Below are 17,634 nucleotides of genomic sequence, written 5' to 3'. Positions count from 1 at the left end.
AAGTTTGATCACTTGGTTATGGTAGTACCTATTGCCAAACTTTTCCATTGTAAAGATACATTTCCTTTGTGTAATTTTTAATATGTGGGATGACACTTTGTGACTGTGGGAATATTTGTTCCCAAAGGACATTTTACTTAATGTTTTTAGTATCCATTGATATTTGTTATAATTAATAATTACATTGGTAGTGCAAAACAGAGATGTTCTAATTCTATATATTTTCCTTACCTTCATTACCTGGTACTCTTTTGTAAAGGAGGGCTTGCCCCCAACCCCTCACATCTCCTGACCCTTTAATTTTTTTTTTTAGTATTACTATGGGTTCATGGATTTAAAAAAATTCCATAGATTACAATCCATTAGCATCATTTCTTTTGATACTCAAAATTACTAAATTTGGATAGTAAATGCCCCTTCAAGTAGGCTGTTATATTCTTTTGAAATGTCCCCATCAATCTTTGAGGACTTTAGCACTTTCTGATATGACAAGATTCCAGACTTCTCCCACCTCAGAGTTGAGACATTAGGATGGTATTTATAAGCCAAGATCCAGAGACTACGTGTACATACAGATACTGAGATTTCACTGTTTTTAAGACCTTTCAGTGCACAGTTAGGAAATATTTTTAATTTTTTTCAAATTGTAAGTTCGTACTTATATCCAATTTAAATCTAAAAGGAACTTTTCCCCATTCCATATTTGAGACTCCCTTCTTTCATGGAAGAACCCTGGTGTTCAACAACATTAAAATATTTACTCATTTGCTCTACCCTGTGATATACACAAAATATTTTAAAATTATCAACACCACTCTCAACAACATACTGATTAAAATACAAAATTTATTTGTAATTCCTTTTGCCCTTAGGATATATCATATTAAGGGTAAACACTAAACTGGGGCGCCTGGGTGGCTCAGTCAGTTAAGCGACCGACTTCAGCTCAGGGCATGATCTCGCAGTTCGAGCCCCGCGTCTGGCTCTGTGCTGATAACTTGGAGTCTGGAACCTGCTTCAGATTCTGTGTCTCCCTCTCTCTCTGCCCCTCTCCCACTCCCACTCTGTCTCTCTCTCTCTCAAAAATAAAATAAACATTAAAAAAAAAGTATACACTAAGGAAACTGTGTTAAAAATACTTGAATTCATTCTTTTTGGTGTGTGGCTATATTATTTAAAAAAATTTTTTTTAATGTTTATTTATTTTTGGGAGAGAGAGAGAGAGACAGAGCATGAGCAGGGGAGGGGCAGAGAGAAAGAGAGAGACACAGAATCTGAGGCAGGCTCCAGGCTCTGAGCTGTCAGCACAGAGGCTGAAGTGGGGCTTGAACTTATGAACTGCAAGATCATGACCTGAGTGGTCAGACACTTAACTGACTGAACCACCCAGGCGCCCCTAATTTGATATGCAGTTAGTTTCATTTACTTTTGTTTGCATCCAATATTAAGTTTTTTCCCATTTTAATTAAAAAAAAAAAGTAAGTTTATTTATTTTGAGAGAGTGTGTGTGCATATGAATGGGGGAGGGGGCAGAGAGAGAGGGAGAGAGAGAGAATCACAAGCAGGCTCCATGCTGTCAGCACAGAGCCAGATGTGGGGCTCCATCCTACGACCCTGGGATCATGACCTGAGCCGAAATCAAGAGTCAGACACTCAACTGACTGAGCCACCTAAGTACTTCAAAAGTTAAAACTCTATGAAAAGTTATACTCATCTCATCCCTATCTCTTCTACCTGATATAGATCAATGTTTTCATTAGCTTCTGGTTTAGTCTTCATGTTTTGTTTCATTTTTCAAAAATATGCACAGAAGTGTGAATCTGAAGATGGTCAGAACTGCTATGAAACGGCTGGTCTGAGAAAGGTCACTTTCTGTCTTGATAATTTCTTTATCACAGTTATATAGGATTAAATAAAAGTTTATACTCTAACAAATTATAAGCAAATCTGGCACATTTTTTCAAATCCACAATAAAAATGAACATCAGCTGGGCCCACCTGGGGTACTGAAGGTGGCCCTGAGAAATTCAGGGTCATGTCTGCTTAAATAATAAGCCTTACTCTTAGCATGAATGAAAATTTAGAAGGCATCAGTAACTCTTCTTATTTTATGAATTTTGCAACTCACTGAGTTATAGAACAGAGCCAGTGGTGATTGGAAATCACTGTGTTCCCTAAAGGTGATTAATCTGAAGTTGGGGGGCACCACAGGTGGTGCATCAGTCACAAACATCTTCCATGCAGATAACCAAGTTGAAAGGTCCCTGGAGAGGAAACTTCTTGGCTCGCCAAGGACTTCAAGCAGCTTGATTGTAGCCATTTGTGCCCCCTTCTCATTACTGAAGGCTATAGCAGCCAAATGTGTTTAAGGAAAACCTGAGCACTGGCCTGTATTCCCTTCTCTGGGATTAAAGAGAAACAACATCATGTCTTCTGAGGCCATTACTCTAAAACCTTTAAAGAGGAAGCAGCAATTTTTCTACCATCTGAGAATAAAAGGGGGAGGGGAATAAAACCAAGAATCTATGTACCAAGTCCATAATACTTTATGAGCACCAATGTCAAAGGCCTTTCCACAAAGATGGAAAAACTAATGAGTGGCCAGCACCCATCACTAGAAGGAGCTAATCAGCCTGAATAGCACATCAGACTGATAATGGTCAGGGAAATCTAAAATGTGCAGGTATCATTAAAGATGAGCCAGTACTCAAAACAATGTCCTACTACACTGCCTGTTGGTCTGGAGAGAACAATGCATCTGGTTTGTACATTCTTATCCCTTGACGTTTTTAAATGTTTTTTTTAAATGTTTATTTATTTATTTTGAGAGACAGAAAGAAAGCATGCATGCATGTGCGCAAGCAGGGGAGGGGCAGAGAGAGTGAGGGAGAAAGACAATTTTTGCACTGACAGTGCAGAACCTGATGTGGGGCTCGATCTCACAAACCTTTAGATCATGACCTAAGCTAAAATCAAGAGTTGGATACTTAATCAACTGAGCCACCCAGCCAAATCTTGATGGTTTTTAACAAAGAAGTTTATTTCTAAATTTTTTATTTCTAATTTTTAGTTCTTGCTCTTCTCATCAGGAAGATACGCCAAACAAAAATACAACTACTCTCAGTTTTAGCTGTTTATCTTTTCTGTGGATGGAATTAATTTCTCCAAAGTTTTGGTATGCAAAAATATTCTGCTTAAGAGAAAATGAAAACCAAGAAAATGTTAAATCATTAGAGCATGCTGAGTTTTTAAGTGTTATGATAACAATGGGCATTCCTTCACCCTGGCAATCTCTTTCCAGCAGATAAATAATCTTGAATTGAAACAGCTGGTTAAAATCCCTGCTGATTGTTTCCAGGGCTCACTGCATTGGGTCCCTTTGTCTTTTGGTGGCCCAGCTGGCTCCCTTCTGTTCTCCTCTGGGACACGATTCTTTAATCTGTGTTTGGTGAAACTTGTCTGTGTGAGTCTTTACTACTGTGCAGTTTGAATGCAGCACTAGAACTGTACAAGAACAGCATTCTGAACGCACAGATACAACTTCAGAGTCCTGAATGACTGGCAGACACACCTAATACACATACATTTAAGGCTTCTACTTGTAGCCAAAGTAGATTTCTGAAATATGGGTTTAATGACCAAATAAGATTTTGCCAAGAGGACTGCCAAATCTCAAATATTGCTTCTATGTCTTCCTTTTAGAACAGATTTTAACTTACAGTTCAATTCCACAAAATGTTACAAAAAATTCAGTTCAACAAATATTGTGTCTGCTGTGCCATCCGTAAACAGAGATGTTCCCTGAATATTTTACTTTCTAGTTGTGGAGAAAGAACACTAATAAACACACAGCCATGACACAGTATTGAGTGCCACGGCTGGAGCACCACAGGGTGCAGATGAGCACTGAGTGCATGAGCTGTGGAAGAAAAGCTGGGTAAGAATGTGTCCCGAAAGCCAAAGGAACTGCAGTGTTTAAAGGAAGAAATGGAGGTCAACTGTGCTGGCCTGAAAAGGTCATTGGTAACATTGGTGAGTCCTAAAAGGGTGAGGGTAGGAAGTGGAGGCAAGTTTTCAGGGCATTGAGGAGTGAGTGGGGAGATGAGGAAATGAGATGACAATGGATGACTCTTTTTTTTTTTTTAATTTTTTAATGTTTATTTACTTTTGAGAGAGAGAGAGAGCATGAGTGGGAGAAGGCATAGAGAGAGGGAGAGAGAGAATCTCAAGAAGGCTCCACACTGTCATGTAGGGTTTGAATCTACGAACTGTGAAATCATGACTTGAGCCAAAATCAAGAGTTGGAGGCTCAACCTACTGAGCCACCCAGGTGTCTCTGATTTTAAAAATTCTTTTTGTGTGTGTGTGTGTGTCATTCTTTTTTTTTTTTTATAATATGAAATTTATTGTCAAATTAGTTTCCATACAACACCCAGTGCTCATCCCAAAAGATGCCCTCTTCAATGCCCGTCACCTATCCTCCCCTCCCTCCCACCCCCAATCAATTGTTTATTTATTTTTGAGAGAGAGAGAGAGAGAGACAGAGCATGGGCAGGGAAGGAACAGAGAGAGAGGGAGACACAGAATCCGAAGCAGGTTCCAGGCTTTGAGCTGTCAGCACAGAGCCCAATGTGGGGCTCGAACTCATAAACTGTGAGATCATGACCTAAGCCGAAGTCAGACACTCTACCAAGTGAGCCACCCAGGCGCCCCAATGGATGACTCTCTTAACAACTTGGGCAGCTAACTAGAGGAGGGTGAGCTGGAGGGTTAGGTGGGATTAACAGAGGCTCATTTTGTCTTTGAGAGAGTGGGGGCAGGTTTAAATGGATGAAATGAACCTTAGGAAAGAAAGAAGTTGAAGGTGGCAATAAGTGAAGAGGTAATCAATTGTGTGAAGTCCATGAGAATGAGGAGGGATGCATCTAAAATCATGCTTAAGTAGAGCTCTTTCACTGATAGGAGGTAAGGGGAAAAGATAGGTGTGTATGCAGTTAGGTTTCTAGATCTGGAAGCAGGAAGTTCTAATTTTTATTATTTTTTTTTAACATTTATTTTTAAGAGACAGAGAGAGAGACAGAGCATAAGCAGGGTGCGGCAGAGAGCAAGGGAGACAGAATCCTAAGTAGGCTCCAGGCTCTGAGCTATCAGCACAGAGCCCAATGAGGGGCTCAAACTCATGAACTGTGAGATCATGACCTGAACCGAAGTTGGCCACCCAGGCATCCCTGGAAGCAGGAAGTTTTTATCCAAAGTTTTCTTCTTTTGGGGTTGGGGAAGGGAGAAGTACATGGCATGGTCATATGCTAAGAGAGAAGGATGAAGACATAAGGGTTGGTGAAACAGAATCTATAATAGTCAGCCCTGTGAAGAATGGGAGAGAGATCCAACTAGAGAACCAAAGTATATGATGATATCAGTTGGAAGTGTTGACTTTTTTCCCCCTATAGTATCTAACATTGTGAATATGTAGGAAGAAATTTTGTGGACTGACACTGGGGATATTGGAATGCTGATTCCAGGATCCAGCAGGAAGTGGGATGTGACTTGGGAACAGGCAGTTGAAGAGGACTGGGAATGAAGAGCTTAAGGTACAGAGAAGCTAGGATACGGATGTATAAACAGTACCTCCAGATGATGGTGGGTTGGGAGGTGGAGCCTGTGAGCCAGGTGCCAACATCTTTTATAAACCAGGGTTGGGCACTGGGCAGCTAACTACTTGGTTGGAAATTGGTTTTAAGAATGTTAGCTTTAGGGGTGCCTAGGTGGCTCAGTCAGTTAAGCATCTGACTTCAGTTCAGGTCATGATCTCATGGCCTGTGGGTTTGAGCCCCCACATGGGGCTCTGTGCTGACAGCTCAGAGCCTGGAGCCTGCTTCAGATTCTGTGTCTCCCCCTCTCTCTGCCCCTCTCCAACTTGAGCCTCTTTCTCTCTCTGTCAAAAATAAATAAAACATTTAAAAAAATTTGAAAGAAAAAAAAGAATGTTAACTTTAAGGGGGTACCTGGGTGGCTCAGTCAGTTAGGCGTCTGACCTCACCATTTGTGAGTTTGAGTCCCACATCAGGCTCTATGCTGTCAGCAGAGCTTCAGATCCTTTGTCCTTCTCTCTCTGCCCCTCCTCTCTCTGCCCTCTCTCTCTCTCTCCCTCTCAAAAAAACCAAACCAAAACAAACAAACAAAAAAAAACCTTAAAAAAAATAATGTTAACTTTAGGTACTTGATTCCCTGCTGCCTGTCACTGCCCAATAAATAGTTTTTTAAAATTTTAGGTTACTGACAAGGTGGTATGAAGTTGATGAGACCAAGAATATCTATTTAGAAAGCAAAAATGCCTTCCACTATCTCTTCACTCCCCTTCCTAATCTCTACCCTTTCCTTAAGATCTCCTTGCCTCCATATGGATAGAATAAGCTACTTTACATATCAGAGACAGAAAGGTTTCTCTGTTTCTTTTATAATCAGGCATGTGTTGAGGCGTCAAATTTGTATCAATTCCCTGAGCATGATAAAACTTCCTTGCCTGGAAGCTGCCAGATCTGCTCTCATTCACTGCTCTCATTCACTGAGACCACCACAGACACCATTTTAAAAGCAGGGAGGAACAAAATATTTATGGTCACTAATATTTCCTGTTGTCATCCCAATCACCTTGAATTGAAAGTGGCTTGCATTTTGATCACACTGATACCCTAGTATTCCAAGTTATAGAATTTGGGGTCTCCTTAGAATTAAAAGAATTATGCTCCCACATCAAAAAATTTTTAAATGACATTACAATAGAAGTATTTCCTATAGTCTAAAAATTCCTTATGTTGCTTCTCCATTGATCATTCCAGCAGTTACAATCCATTTTGGTCAAACTTAAAAATGTTTAACCCCTTTAATTTCTTTTTTTTACCTTCCAATTCTTTCCATGTTTTCTTTCTTTTTCTTTTTTCCTATCTGCCTCCCTTCCATAATTAGAATGTGAGTTGAGGTATCACATGCTTTGCTTTAGAGCTGAGTCTGCAACGATGTGATGGTTTCTATTTTCACCTTTTTCTTTCACCCACACAAGGACTGCCAAGGATGTGGCCTTTCTGCATGCCCTGGCTGCTTCTCCCTGCCCAATGCTTTTCCTGGCCGACTAGCTGCTGAAATGCTTCCTTTAGGGAAAGGCAAATAGAACCAGAAAACAGAGCACTTGCACACTGTTTTCCCCTCTGTCTATCCCTCCTCTCTCTCCCTCCAGCCCTTCATTCAAACATTAGTTGGGCAGCTACTTGCACCTGGCTGGAGAGAGGCACAAGTGAGGCACAGGCCTGCAGAAATGAAAAAGCAGTTCTTGTCCCCAAGGCACTGCCCTCTGTGACCTTAGGCAAATGAAGCTCTTCTTGACTCATATGGTGAAACATGAGGAAACTGAACAAGATGATTTCTTGAGAATCCTTTCTGTTTTCATAGCTCTGATGTTTGAGTTGTTTTAGTGGATAATAGTTGTTTTAGTAGTGCTTACTACTCTGCTGTGGACAATTTCTCTTTATACCTTAAATGTGCTTGCTCTCATACAATCAGTTGTTATATGTTCCAAGAATATGAAGGTATTTTTTTTTTTTAATTTTTTCAACGTTTATTTATTTTTGGGACAGAGAGAGACAGAGCATGAACGGGGGAGGGGCAGAGAGAGAGGGAGACACAGAATCGGAAACAGGCTCCAGGCTCCGAGCCATCAGCCCAGAGCCTGACGCGGGGCTCGAACTCACGGACCGCGAGATCGTGACCTGGCTGAAGTCGGACGCTTAACCGACTGCGCCACCCAGGCGCCCCGAAGGTATTTAAATAGTAAAGCACATAAATGCTGGTGCCATCATGATATGGAATACTACATATTCATTAACAATGATGTTTACAAAAGCTTTTAATGATACAGAAAAATGTCATACTAAAATGTAAGGTGAAAAAACAGACAGAGGTAGAGAAGAAAGCCTGAAACACTAGGTATTAAGTCATTTGTTAACACCCAGATTGTAATACTAGTTATCCTTGAATAGTGGGATTATAAATGTTTAAAATTTCCTACTTTGATTCTTCTATTTTTAAAAAATAAAGAATGCAACTATTTTTTATAATAAAATGAACAAAGTTATTTTTAAATATATAGAAGTGATTGCTTTTGCAGCATAAAATTAAGTATGTATTCCAAAGCCAGATATGAATAATTTTAAAAATATGCTTTGCTTTGAATTTTCCACATTTGTCCATAACATTGGTTTTTCCAGGTTCCAAGCTTATGTAATTGGTCAAATTCTGGTACCTTGCTGAGGTGTTATAGTCTTGAAATTCTCACTTTAAAAATCTGAGGACACTGAGAAGGGAAAAGGAAGGACCTATACAATTTCATCTCAAAAATGCAAGGTTTTATTTAGGGTCTTACATTTATTAAGAAAGGTGAAAATACAGGTCACCAAGAGGTTATTTTAGGAAAAGCCTCTGCAGAGAGCACAATTGCTGACCATGGGTGATTTCACCACTTGAAACAGGTGCTATGATGTGTTTGCTCAAGCATGATTTTGGATATCAGATCACAAACTCAGGAAGGCCACAAAGGCCAACTGGTACAAATAAAAGACATATAAGAGAAGGCATTCCCTCCATGGTTAGGAAGTGAAAAATCCATGAAAAAAAAATCTGGTGACTGCTTGCTATGACTATAGCCCATCCATTTCCCACAATAGGGGCAGAAAGTAGTGCAGAAACGGCGAGTAGCCGAGGGGGCCTAGAACTCACTCTGGTTTCTGGCAGAGGTGTAAGAGAAGGCGTTTGACCTTCTCTGGCTAATCACCTATAAGTCAGTATTTCCAACAGGTCATTTTGTAACTTGTCATTCAGAATTTTAGAGGCTGCAAAAACTATCACACTGTTGACCAGGCACTTGGGCCTCCAGAAGGCATGGAAAGTCACATGTAGAGTGTCAGTCACACGTAAAGAGGGGAAAATCTATTGTCATTCAGCTCGTTTAGCCCATGGAACTAACACTGAAAGATTTCTTATAGAGTGTGTTACTCAAAGAGTGGTCCTCCCACCAACAGCGCTGGCATCCCCTGGGAGCACATGAGAAATGTTGAATCTGAAATAAGTCCGTCAGAGAAAGACAAATACCATACAGTCATACTTACATGTGGTATCTAAAAAACAAAACAAATAAGCAAACAAAAAACAACAACAAAAAGAAGCTCATAGATACTGAGAGGAAATTGGTGGTTGCTGGATGGGGTAGTGGGAAACAGGTGAAGGTTGTCAAAAGGTACAAACTTCCAGCTGTAGAATAGATAAATCCCAGGCATGTAATGTACAGCATGGTGACTATAGTTAATAATACTATATTGCATGTTTTAAAGTTGCTAAGAGAGTAAATTTTAAAAGTCCTCCTCCCAAGGAAAGAAAAAGAACAAATTTCTGCAAGGATGTATGGTAACAGATGTTAACTAGACTTACTGTGGTGATCATTTCACAATATATACAATTATCGAATCATTATGTTGTACACCTGAAACTAATACAAAGTTATATGTCAACTATACCTCAGTTGAAAAAAAAGAAATGAGCCCATCCAGAACCACTAAGAGGAATCTGCATTTTAATAAGATCCCCAGGTGATCTATATGAATACTAAAGTTTTTATTTATTTATTTATTTTTTTTTAAATTTTTTTTTTTCAACGTTTATTTATTTTTGGGACAGAGAGAGACAGAGCATGAACGGGGGAGGAGCAGAGAGAGAGGGAGACACAGAATCGGAAACAGGCTCCAGGCTCTGAGCCATCAGCCCAGAGCCCGACGCGGGGCTCGAACTCACGGACCGCGAGATCGGGACCTGGCTGAAGTCGGACGCTTAACCGACTGCGCCACCCAGGCGCCCCTATGAATACTAAAGTTTAAAGAGCACTGTATCATAGGCGTGAAACATAATAAACTACATTTTAATTTCCTGAATTTTTCTTCTTCTTACTTTTTTTCAACTATATTGAAAATCAAATTTTATTACTATGGCTAAAGATTCATCCTCCAGGTAAAATCTGCATGTGTATGTGTGTATGTATGTATGTGTTTCTCTCAGCTAAGGTACTCAGAAGCTTATAAAGATGACATTTATAATTTCCTTTTCAAACCTAGCTTACAAAGGCAAGCATTTTTTAGCTGCCCCAGTTTTCCGAATTATTTATTGCATCTTCTAATTCTAGGCAAATTTTATATTTGGAAGGGATACTATTTACCACAGACTTCTAAAATCTTTCCTTCCTATCTTTTTTCCATTTTCTGAGAAAAATATTTTTTCTTCCCTACTCATTCTCTTAAAGTCATTAGAAGAAATTCTAACTTTGTAGTTGTTTAAGGAGGTGTTATCATTGTTGACATGGGGGAATGGTGATCTGGTTTCCAGTTTGAAAATGTGCTGGAAGTGTGCTAAATATCTAAGAAGCCACCCATCCATGCCACAGAAGGGGCTCAGGTGGCATAGACCCCAGTGCCCCATGCAGGGTTATCCTTTGAGAATATTTCTCTTCATAAATGAACGACCAGTTTCTAGTCCACCAATTACATCATGGACTTAACAGTATCAGGCAAACATGCACATCAATTTACCCTTGACCTAGGAGGGAAAAGGGTCAGAGTACTTTTGAGGTAAAACTTGCAGATAAATTTAAAATCATGTTTAAAGTGCTCTTATCATTTGTATTACTGTAAAAAAAAAGGATGGAATTGTTCTATAAACATTTGGATTAAGCAAAAGCAAGAGGCAGAGGGAATCTAAGTGTGGATCTTCATAGGGTGTTCTTTGAAAGTTCAATCTCACCTGATTGTCGAATCCGTTGAAGAGTTTGCTGGACCAGAACCTCCGATCTTGGGACAATGATGATGAAGTCCACTTTGCTGAAGTGGCCGAGGTCCAGGCTCTGGCTGCCGCTGTCTGCTATAGCACACACCTGGGATAAGAGTTTTCTGGCAACCGTTAGCTGTGGTTGATAAATTTGGAAGGTTTCAATATCTAAATCTAAAATAAAAAAGTCATAAGAACAAGATTAATTCACTTCTGTTGATAGCCACTATGAATCCATACAGGGGACACACAACACACATACATGGTAAAGTAATGCTCTCTACCAAGCATTCTCACTGTCTAGTCTCACTCTCTGTTGAGTTTTAATAGATTTGCTTATTTTCCCTGAAAACCTGGCTGAAAGGATGTGTCCAAGAGTGAATGTGGTAACTGTACAAATGTATTCTTTTAAAATCAACTGATTGTCTCACAAATCACTACTCAACACCCCTCCCCCACCCAGAAATGTAGGGACAGACTACATTCTCTCAGCGAGAGCCGGGACTCTTCTCTGGAGAGGAGAAGCAAGAGTTTCCAGTTTTCTTTCGCACTATCAGCAAGGTCAGGTGCCCAAGCCCAGACCTCTTTCAGGGAAGGAGGTGATGCTGTAACCATAATAATGCTGAGTTCCTTTGAACTTTTCTGGATGGCACCACAGTACACATTTCCTCTCCAAGTCAGTTGCAACATGATTTGAAATTCTCCTCCCTGGGGAATGCATGACACAGGTCAAGAGATACTACCTTCACCTCTCTTCCCACTTGACTTGCCAGTGTTTGTGACCTGGCAATTGTAGGTGGTTGTGGTGAACTTCAATGCTGACGCCTGTACTATCTGAAGAGACCTGACTCATGACATGGCCAGCTGGCCACTCAAGAGGTGACGTATTAGAAAAACATTGCCCAAACACTCTAAACATGCCAGTAGCTTTTTATTACAAGTAATAACCAAGCAATCTCATACGTGCATGCATGCACACACAAACAATGAACTCAAGCAGGCAACATTTAATACTTCTTTACGAGGCTGCTTTTTATTGGGAACACATGTGGAAGTCTCACTGAAACACACAAGGGCCCAATTAACCTGCACTAATTAATGTTTTCTCAAATCAAACTATAGTGTGGCCAAGGCAAAGACAGTAGTCACAGTACTCTAGCCACATGGAACCCTGAGAGTGAGAGGAGATTTATACAGGTGGCTGAGAGAACCCACTAGAAAAGCCCAAAGCTGCAAACTTACAATAACAGAATGGTTTTTGACCCGCAAAAATTACCAATCAAAATAAATCTGTCTTTTGACAGGCTATTATTTCTTTCATGTCATAGGTTAAATAGATGGGGACTAGCACAGATGATAGCATAACTTTGTAGAATTTAACCTAGTAAATTTTGAAGTTTGAGGAAATCTAAAAATATCTTTAAGCAATGTTTCTTAAGCAGGGAATTGAGGATATGAACATGGAAATCTGTTAAGTACTCTAAGAGCTTTTAAATTCTAACTTTGTTAATAATTCAAAAACTATTAACATATTTTAGATCATCTGGGTGATCACTTTCTTACCAAATAACACGCAGAAGTAAGTAACTTTTATTGTGTGTGTTTGAATTTGTTTGTGTGACTGAGCTGATGCCAAGCCATGCTGCTTTCATTGCTGAGGCAATCCTAATATATAAATTATACATTCCTATCAAGTGAAGGCCAGAAGGCTGTCAGCAGCAGCTCTATGGTTCTGTTTCACGTCTACCCTTTGTCCTATCTTTTTTATCTCGGTTCTCTCCTATGTTGTCCTTGTCAAATAGGGAATTGGGAAAGGAATCCAATTGAATGATGGAGCTCCTCAGTCCTGGTCCCACCATCCTCTCTTATGTCCTCGAGGCTTGCAGGGAAGATGGTGTGTTGGTATTGCTGAGCTATCTGCCAGGAACGCCTTGCAATCACTGAAATTATGTGTGTTTTACGTGTCAGAGAGTAAATGAAGGGGGTGGAGAGCCAGGAGTCCTGCATGGACTGCATTCCACACTCAAGCAGTTCTTTGTAAGCCTCAGATAACACTGAAAGCTCTCTGGGCATAGCTGGTGGAGCTAAGGAAAGTACCCCATGGACCCCAGAATTTTTCGAGGGAAAAAAAGAGAGAGTCTGCTTATAATAAAGTCTTTGATTTTAATTCTAGAAGACATTTACTAAGGACAAGGTGCTTGATCCAGGCCCCATAGTAAGACATTTTTAATTTGGACCCTATTTATCATGTAGACAATGAGGAAAAGCCTGTCATAGTCTGTGACTCTAAGACAAGACCTCAAAAATCCTCAGAATGACTTAGCTTCTATTTCCTCCTTTTGGTCTGAGGTGACGTTACCCAGGTTTTGCGTGGGAATCATAGCGGCAGCCTCCTGAGCTGACACACATTCGTGAAGGTCTCCATTGAAGGGCGTAACCACACTCTCTCCTCTTCTTTGTTGCATTTTGTCTAGAAGCTTGTCCAGGTCATCACCTATTACACAATAAAGTGGAGATAAGAAGATTACAAGGAATGATACATTTCTATCAGTCTCCAAATTGGGCACCTAAGCTGGGTTCTCATCAAGATTTGTCAGTCAGCCAGCTTTTCCTGTCTGGGTTTACTCAGCCAGCTTTTTATGTCTGAGTTTACACTTGGCCATGCCTGTAGAGTATCTCTATAGCCAGAGCTACTCTCATTTGTATTGTGCTTACAATTTGTATGCTTTCACATGGCATATCTCTCTTGACCTCCATAATACTCAAAGCGGGCAGGATGGGATCATTCTATCTCCATTTGACATATTAGAAAACAGATCTGGAGAGGCAGAATCTCTCCCAAGGTCACATCACTAAATAGTGGCTGAGCGGAGGCCCTCCATATTAGTGCCTGCATGCCCTCCTCTGGACCCCTTGTTGTGTCAGTAACAAAATACTGAGGATAAACCATTCCGAATGAGGGAAGGTCAGCTGGCAAGTTCAAGCTCCACACTCATCTCCTTGACAGGCTAAGATTTAAATTCAGAAAATCACATAGTTAGGGGCTGTCAGTGTTGTTGAATCCTACAACCACTCACCTAATGATGTGGTTTTGAAATGCGATGCCAGGAAACTGACCTTTCCTGTGATGAGCTCATAACTAATTTCTTTCAAAAACTCACTTGTGGTGAGCATGCTCTCTGCCAGAGCTCTGGACTGATGCTGACCTGTAGAACAGAGGGAGAGGAGGTGATGCATCCGTGAACAAATACCCACTAAAATATGATTTATAATAGCAAAAATTGGAAACAACTGAAGTAAGTAACTACAGAGACTTGGTTAAGGAAATTAGGGCACATAGAAAGATGGACAATGACTCAGCATTTAAAATGACAATTTTAAACAGAAAATGTTTATAATAAAATGTTAGATGATCAAGGGCAAAAATGATATACCTTATGTTTGTAACATAAGTGAAAACATACTGTACATGTGTTTAAAGACTAGGGGAGAATGTGAAAAACCTTTAAGAACTGTGTTTGCATGGCTATTATGAATATCTGTATTAAAAATGTAAGTTTAAGACGTTTAATTGTTTTCTCAAATGAAAATTAAAAAAAATAATGTATTATACTTTCTGAAAGAGATTTATGTCATATGTCATAGAGAGATGGGCAGGCAGGTTTTGCCAAAGTGAGGGGGCTTGGCTTCTTTAGCAGGAACAGGTGAAAGCCTTTCACTAGAGAGAAAAAAAGCAAATTTAATTCAGATGGCTGGCTACTTACGATGGTGACTGACAGAAAATTGCACAAAGAACAAAAACACATTTTGTAATGTACCAACTTTCTGAACCTTTTCTTTAGAGTCAATGTTACAACATTAAGTATCCTCTTTAGTGAGGAGGTGAATATATGAGCTAAGTTCCTGCCAAATTTGATTAACTGGCTTAGGCCACCTGTGGCAATGGCTTTATCACATGCTAGAGTGGTAACATTTCCAAAACCTTTTAAGAACAGAAGTTACTTGAGACAAGGGTATCTATTACTAGGGTATGCTTTGAAATAATGTTCTCACAACCAGCTGACAGGGACACCAGTCAAACTAAGGGCTACAAAAATCTGATCTGAGGAGAAAAACAAAAGTTAAAATTAGGAGGAAGAACTCAAGTTGGAGCAATTAGAGATTAATTACATGGATGCTTGAACACCCAATAAATGGACAGATGATTGAATGAATAGATTAAAGAAAAACCCTAAAAAAACATGACTCACCTAGTACTACCACACAAAATTCATTTCCTCTGATTTTCGATGCACAAATTGCCACGACATAATCTGGTAGTCTTTGATAGTGTCTCATTTCACTGAGAGTCCTCAACGTCTCCGAAATGCCCTCTGCCAAAGAGTTCTGGGTCACAATCACATGAACCAAGTCTTGAGATACGCTGGCAATTAGTCTAGCCAGCCAGGGGAGCTGTCCTGGAGACACAGGTGCACACTGAGCACCCATCTGCAGGGCTCTCTCTCTCAGAGTAAATTCTTGCATAGCTTTCAGCATGATTTGCTCAAATTCTTCCCTGAGAGGTATCTGATCAGGACCTAAATTGAAGAGAATTACAGCTAGAATTTTAAAAATATCACGGCTAGAAAGGAGAGAAACACACACACACATGTCCGTGACGGTCCTTCCACCATACTCCAACTGGGCAAATGGGCTCTTTTTCCTGTTGGGGCCGCAAGTATGGACCCCCAACTAACCATTTTCCATTGTGAAATTACCTTCTCTCTGCCTCAATATTAAAAAAAAATGCAGGCTTCTGTTTTCCTTTATGCTATTCATGATATTTTTAAAAGAGGATATACTGAGAGTATCAATTCCTTAGGGGGTTGTCCCTGAAGGTGGTATATTCGTTGACCTGTTAAACGTGGTGTTACAGACATGGTTAATGACTCAGGAGGGAAGAAGCTAAACTTTAGGTTTCACTCATTTCTCAATTTATTTATAGCTACTTTGAAAAACAGTTTAATGTATTGCATCTGTACCTATTCTAAGGCATACTGTCCTTAGGAAAATTAAGTTTAAGTGTTTTTTATTTTAGCTTATATTTAAGCAGCCACACACTTCCCCTAGATAGAGAATGTCACTGTCATCTAGCTGTTCCCCCAGCATTCTGCATTGTTAAGAATGGTGTTTGGCCCTTTCCTCCAGCTGTGGTTATGATAGGCTAAATTTGTGTGGTTGACTGGAAGTTCCTGGAATGAGGGGTGTTTTGTTTCTCTGCTTCTCTTTAAAACTCAACCAGTCTGTAGGACAAAGCAAGCAAGTCAATGTTTGGCATCCAAATGACTCAGATGAATTCCTATGCTCACTACCTCTCTTCAGTGATTTCTTTTGCTGTGCAGACCTGAGATTTGAAAGTCAGGCTCCAGTAGACAGATACAGATCCCTCAGTGTCTGTGACCCGAGATCAAGCAATAACCTCAGAATCCAGGATTAAAATCCCCTTGGGAAAGAATACAGGTTTAAGGGACTGCACTTCTGTATGAGAAGAGGCACCTTGAATGAGTCAGAAATCTCTCCTTCCACTAATAGGGATTTAAGTTGCCTCCCAGGCCACCACCCATGTTCTCTGGGAAAGTAAGAAAATGAAGCTTAGTAATATTTTTAGGATATGGAAAATCAAATCCTCACAGAGTTTTTTTAATGCTGTCCATGGAAAGAGGGCAAGAACACTGCAATGCATACATTATGTTAATGTCTCTTATGCCCTCCCCAATAGCTTGCTATAGGGAGGTGGATGCCTTCTTATCATCTGGGAACCACCAAAGCTTCTATCTTCATTTTGTTTTATCAAATTAGCATCATGATTAGTGGTCATTAGGTACATAGTAGGTGGTGAGCTCAAAGCGTATAGATTTGTATCAACTATACAAATGCACATTACAAATGAGATGAAGGGAAGGTGGCTGTCTATTTAAAGCTTTCTTTCATCAGAATAAATGACAGCCCAAAAGCAAGTGGCTCTGTCTGCCATTCCCTACTGCCTCTCACAGACAGACCACCTGAAGGCTCAGAGGCCTGGTTCATAGGTGTGTCCATAAGATCCACTCCAAACCATGATTGAGTAACATGTTCTATGAAGCAGTATAATTAATTTCAAATATAAAGGCATTCTGGGAAAATAAAATTATCAAACATGTTCACAGCATTCTCTACTGCCCTAAAATTCACTTTTACAGAGTTTCGAAGGAACTACTGTTAGGAATTGAGAAGTGGAGGAAAATGTACCAAAGTTTAAATGAGGTAAAAGAGCAAAATGCCTTGCTTCCAATCACCTCCCATCATTTCCTCATCCTCAGCCTTTATGGCCAAATTGCAGGAGCCTTTTCTCCACTTCCCACAAGCTTGATAATAGTAATTTTTTCCCATCAACTGCTGGTCTCCAGCAACTCAGCCTAAGCATCAGTTCTGATGGCTTTTTTTTTTTTTTTTTTGATGGCTTTTCAGATAGAGCTACCTTAAGAAAAGACAAGGTTCCAACAGACTCAGAGCCTTCCAATAATCACTGGATTTGCTGATTTCATTATCTACTTCAAAAGGTTTTCAGACTGTGAAATAACAGATGGATTTTTTTTTTGAAGCGACTCTAGTGGAAAGACCTGCATTTTGAAGAATCTTGCTTTTCTCTTCTCTGTTACATCCACGTAGCTGAGCCATCAAAGTATTAGACCTGTTCTTCTAAAAGTTTGGATTTAAAAAAAAAAAGTCTATCTATAATCTACAGTATATATGAAA

The 17,634-nt window shown here is 39.9% G+C and overlaps 1 protein-coding gene across 8 annotated transcripts in view; it reads right to left on the bottom strand.

The window, feature by feature from the left end:
- GREB1L (GREB1 like retinoic acid receptor coactivator) overlaps nt 1-17,634 on the bottom strand; it is a 283,759-nt gene that overhangs the window by 65,926 nt on the left and 200,199 nt on the right. For all 8 annotated transcript variants that reach the window (XM_045458577.1, XM_045458582.1, XM_045458583.1 and 5 more), the window contains 4 exons: nt 15,111-15,437; nt 13,938-14,066; nt 13,220-13,354; nt 10,837-11,034 (listed from right to left, as the gene is read on the bottom strand). In XM_045458577.1, the coding sequence (XP_045314533.1) occupies nt 10,837-11,034; nt 13,220-13,354; nt 13,938-14,066; nt 15,111-15,437 (789 nt within the window). The remainder of the gene's footprint in view (nt 1-10,836; nt 11,035-13,219; nt 13,355-13,937; nt 14,067-15,110; nt 15,438-17,634) is intronic.

This window comes from Leopardus geoffroyi, chromosome D3 (genome assembly GCF_018350155.1).
Source record: "Leopardus geoffroyi isolate Oge1 chromosome D3, O.geoffroyi_Oge1_pat1.0, whole genome shotgun sequence".
NCBI lineage: Eukaryota > Metazoa > Chordata > Mammalia > Carnivora > Felidae > Leopardus > Leopardus geoffroyi.
The sequence above is the reverse complement of the archived record's forward strand: the minus strand, read 5'-3'. Positions and strand labels throughout refer to the sequence as shown.